Genomic DNA, 2,010 nt, shown 5'->3' on the forward strand with positions numbered 1-2,010 from the left:
AACTGGTCAAAATTTGGTACGAATTAGTACTTACTTTCCATCCTTGATTCTTATACCAAATTTCAAGTTTTTAGCTCTATCCGTTCACATAAGACCAAATGGTACTAATTTATAAGTTTTGTACCATTTTAGAATTTTGTGTAACCTCAAAGTTCCAATTTCCAGAAGCGTTTCGTTACTTCCATCCTTCACCCCATCGGTGACTCGCATTCTTCGAAATTCCCTCCTCTTTTGCTCACCCTTAACCAAATTGTTCCATATTTTGTACCATTTAGTACAGTTCGCACATTTAGCACACATTTTCAGAACCACATTCATATATCTCAACTTACCTTCCAACCTTGATTTTCATACCACATTTCAAATTTTTAGCTCTATCCGTTCACATAATACCAAATGGTACCGTTTAAAAGTTTAGTACCATTTTAGAACTTTTCGTAAGTTTAAAAATCAAATTTCCAGAAGCGTTTTGTTACTTTCATCCTTCACTCCATCAGTGACTCGTATTCCAAAAAATACCAAAATTACCGCTTCATCCGTTCCCCAAATTTAGTACCATTTTAAACCAAAATGTTCCAAATTTAGTACCGTTTACATTTTTCACACTTAGTACACATTACCAAAAGCACCTTCATATATCTCAACTTACCTTCCAACCTTGATTCTCATACTAAATGGCAAGTTATTAGCTCTATCCGTTCACATTATACCAAATGGTACCGTTTTAGAAGCTTAGTACCATTTTAGAACTTTTCGGAAGCTTAAATCTCGGATTTCCTAAAAGCCTTTGGAACATCTATCCTACACTCGATCAGTTACCTCATTCCTAATTTCAGAATTCTAGCTCATTCCGTTTGTCCAATACTTTCAATTTTTTTTCGCTTTAGTACATTTCGTACCCTTTTTGTACGAATTTCCAAAAACCCAGCCTTATCACATGCTTAAGTACCAAGACTGACCCTTCGGTTTTGTAGTCGCACGTGCTCACCCTATGCCACCTTTAGCCATTACTGGGTAGAATGAAAGTACGTTATTTTACCCTGTAAATTTTTTTATAAGAATTACTCATTACATTTTAGCTTACCAGCAATGTAGAGGGTGTGAATACGATTTAATGAAACATACGTGCTTCACTAATTTCGTTAATATAAAACAAATTTTAAAATTTTAATGTTAATAGACTTCTTCTCTATTGCTTACATCCCACACATCGCTGACCTACCGAATAATCACTCTAAATTAAATTCGTCCTTAACAACGGGAAACACTTCGGCAGCCTTTTGCAGTATACACACATTGATATTAAAGGCTTGCTTGCAATCATTTTCACCTTTCAATAGCTTGCAGCTATTGCCTATTTCCAACATTTTCGGCAAATTAGTTTTGTACACGGAATCTTGTTTCCATTCTTCGGCCGCCTTGTCAAGCCGAAATTCACCATTTTGCAAAATGCCAGCCTCTTCCATTAGGCATTTAACAAAACATTTGTAAGTTTCGGTGGCATTTGGTAAAGCTTCGAAGTTTTTTGGTACATCCCTTTCTTGGAGACCGGTTTCTTTGATGCAATCCGCCGAAGAGAGATTGACCTTTAAGGAAAATAGAAGAACAAATTTTAATTTTTTGAAAGAGTTTCTGTATTTCAACTCACCCAGCTCAATATCAGTGCAATTAGCAGCGTAGAAAAATACAAAATCATTTTCCAGCAATTTTGAAATGAATTCACCTCTGAAAATATCAATGAATTTATATACCAGAAAATATGAGAAAAGGTATGATATCATATATCATAAGGTATCAGCAAAAACTATTAACAAGCGTTATATCTAATATGATATAATTTGATATGTATTATATTATTAAATAATTAATTTAGAGCATCGATTACTAAGGTATTTTATTGTGATATCATTATAATATCATTAACCCATTGAGGGTATGGCAAGGGTAGCTTCCCCACAGTCTATTGCCATAGAGAAGAACTACACGGACATTAGACTTGAAATCTCATAA

The 2,010-nt window shown here is 34.3% G+C and overlaps 1 protein-coding gene across 1 annotated transcript; it reads right to left on the bottom strand.

The window, feature by feature from the left end:
* Positions 1-1,163: 1,163 nt before the first annotated feature.
* Positions 1,164-1,702, bottom strand: LOC101892170 (general odorant-binding protein 56h-like). The gene is made up of 2 exons (XM_005185180.3): positions 1,649-1,702; positions 1,164-1,586 (listed from the first exon to the last, which is right to left on the bottom strand). The coding sequence occupies exons 1-2, from the start codon at positions 1,694-1,696 to the stop codon at positions 1,230-1,232; spliced, it is 405 nt and encodes a 134-aa protein (XP_005185237.1). The 5' UTR covers positions 1,697-1,702; the 3' UTR covers positions 1,164-1,229.
* Positions 1,703-2,010: the final 308 nt, after the last annotated feature.

Source organism: Musca domestica, unplaced genomic scaffold (assembly GCF_030504385.1).
Source record: "Musca domestica strain aabys unplaced genomic scaffold, Musca_domestica.polishedcontigs.V.1.1 46, whole genome shotgun sequence".
In the NCBI taxonomy this organism is placed as follows: Eukaryota; Metazoa; Arthropoda; class Insecta; order Diptera; family Muscidae; genus Musca; species Musca domestica.

What these genes read in the sequence shown, in the direction of transcription:
- LOC101892170 (XM_005185180.3), bottom strand. Translation starts at nt 1,696, where the DNA reads ATGATTTTGTATTTTTCTACGCTGCTAATTGCACTGATATTGAGCTGG. An exon ending in TTGCACTGATATTGAGCTGG is followed by an intron (nt 1,587 to 1,648) that starts GTGAGTTGAAAT and finishes TTTTCCTTAAAG; the next exon opens with GTCAATCTCTCTTCGGCGGA.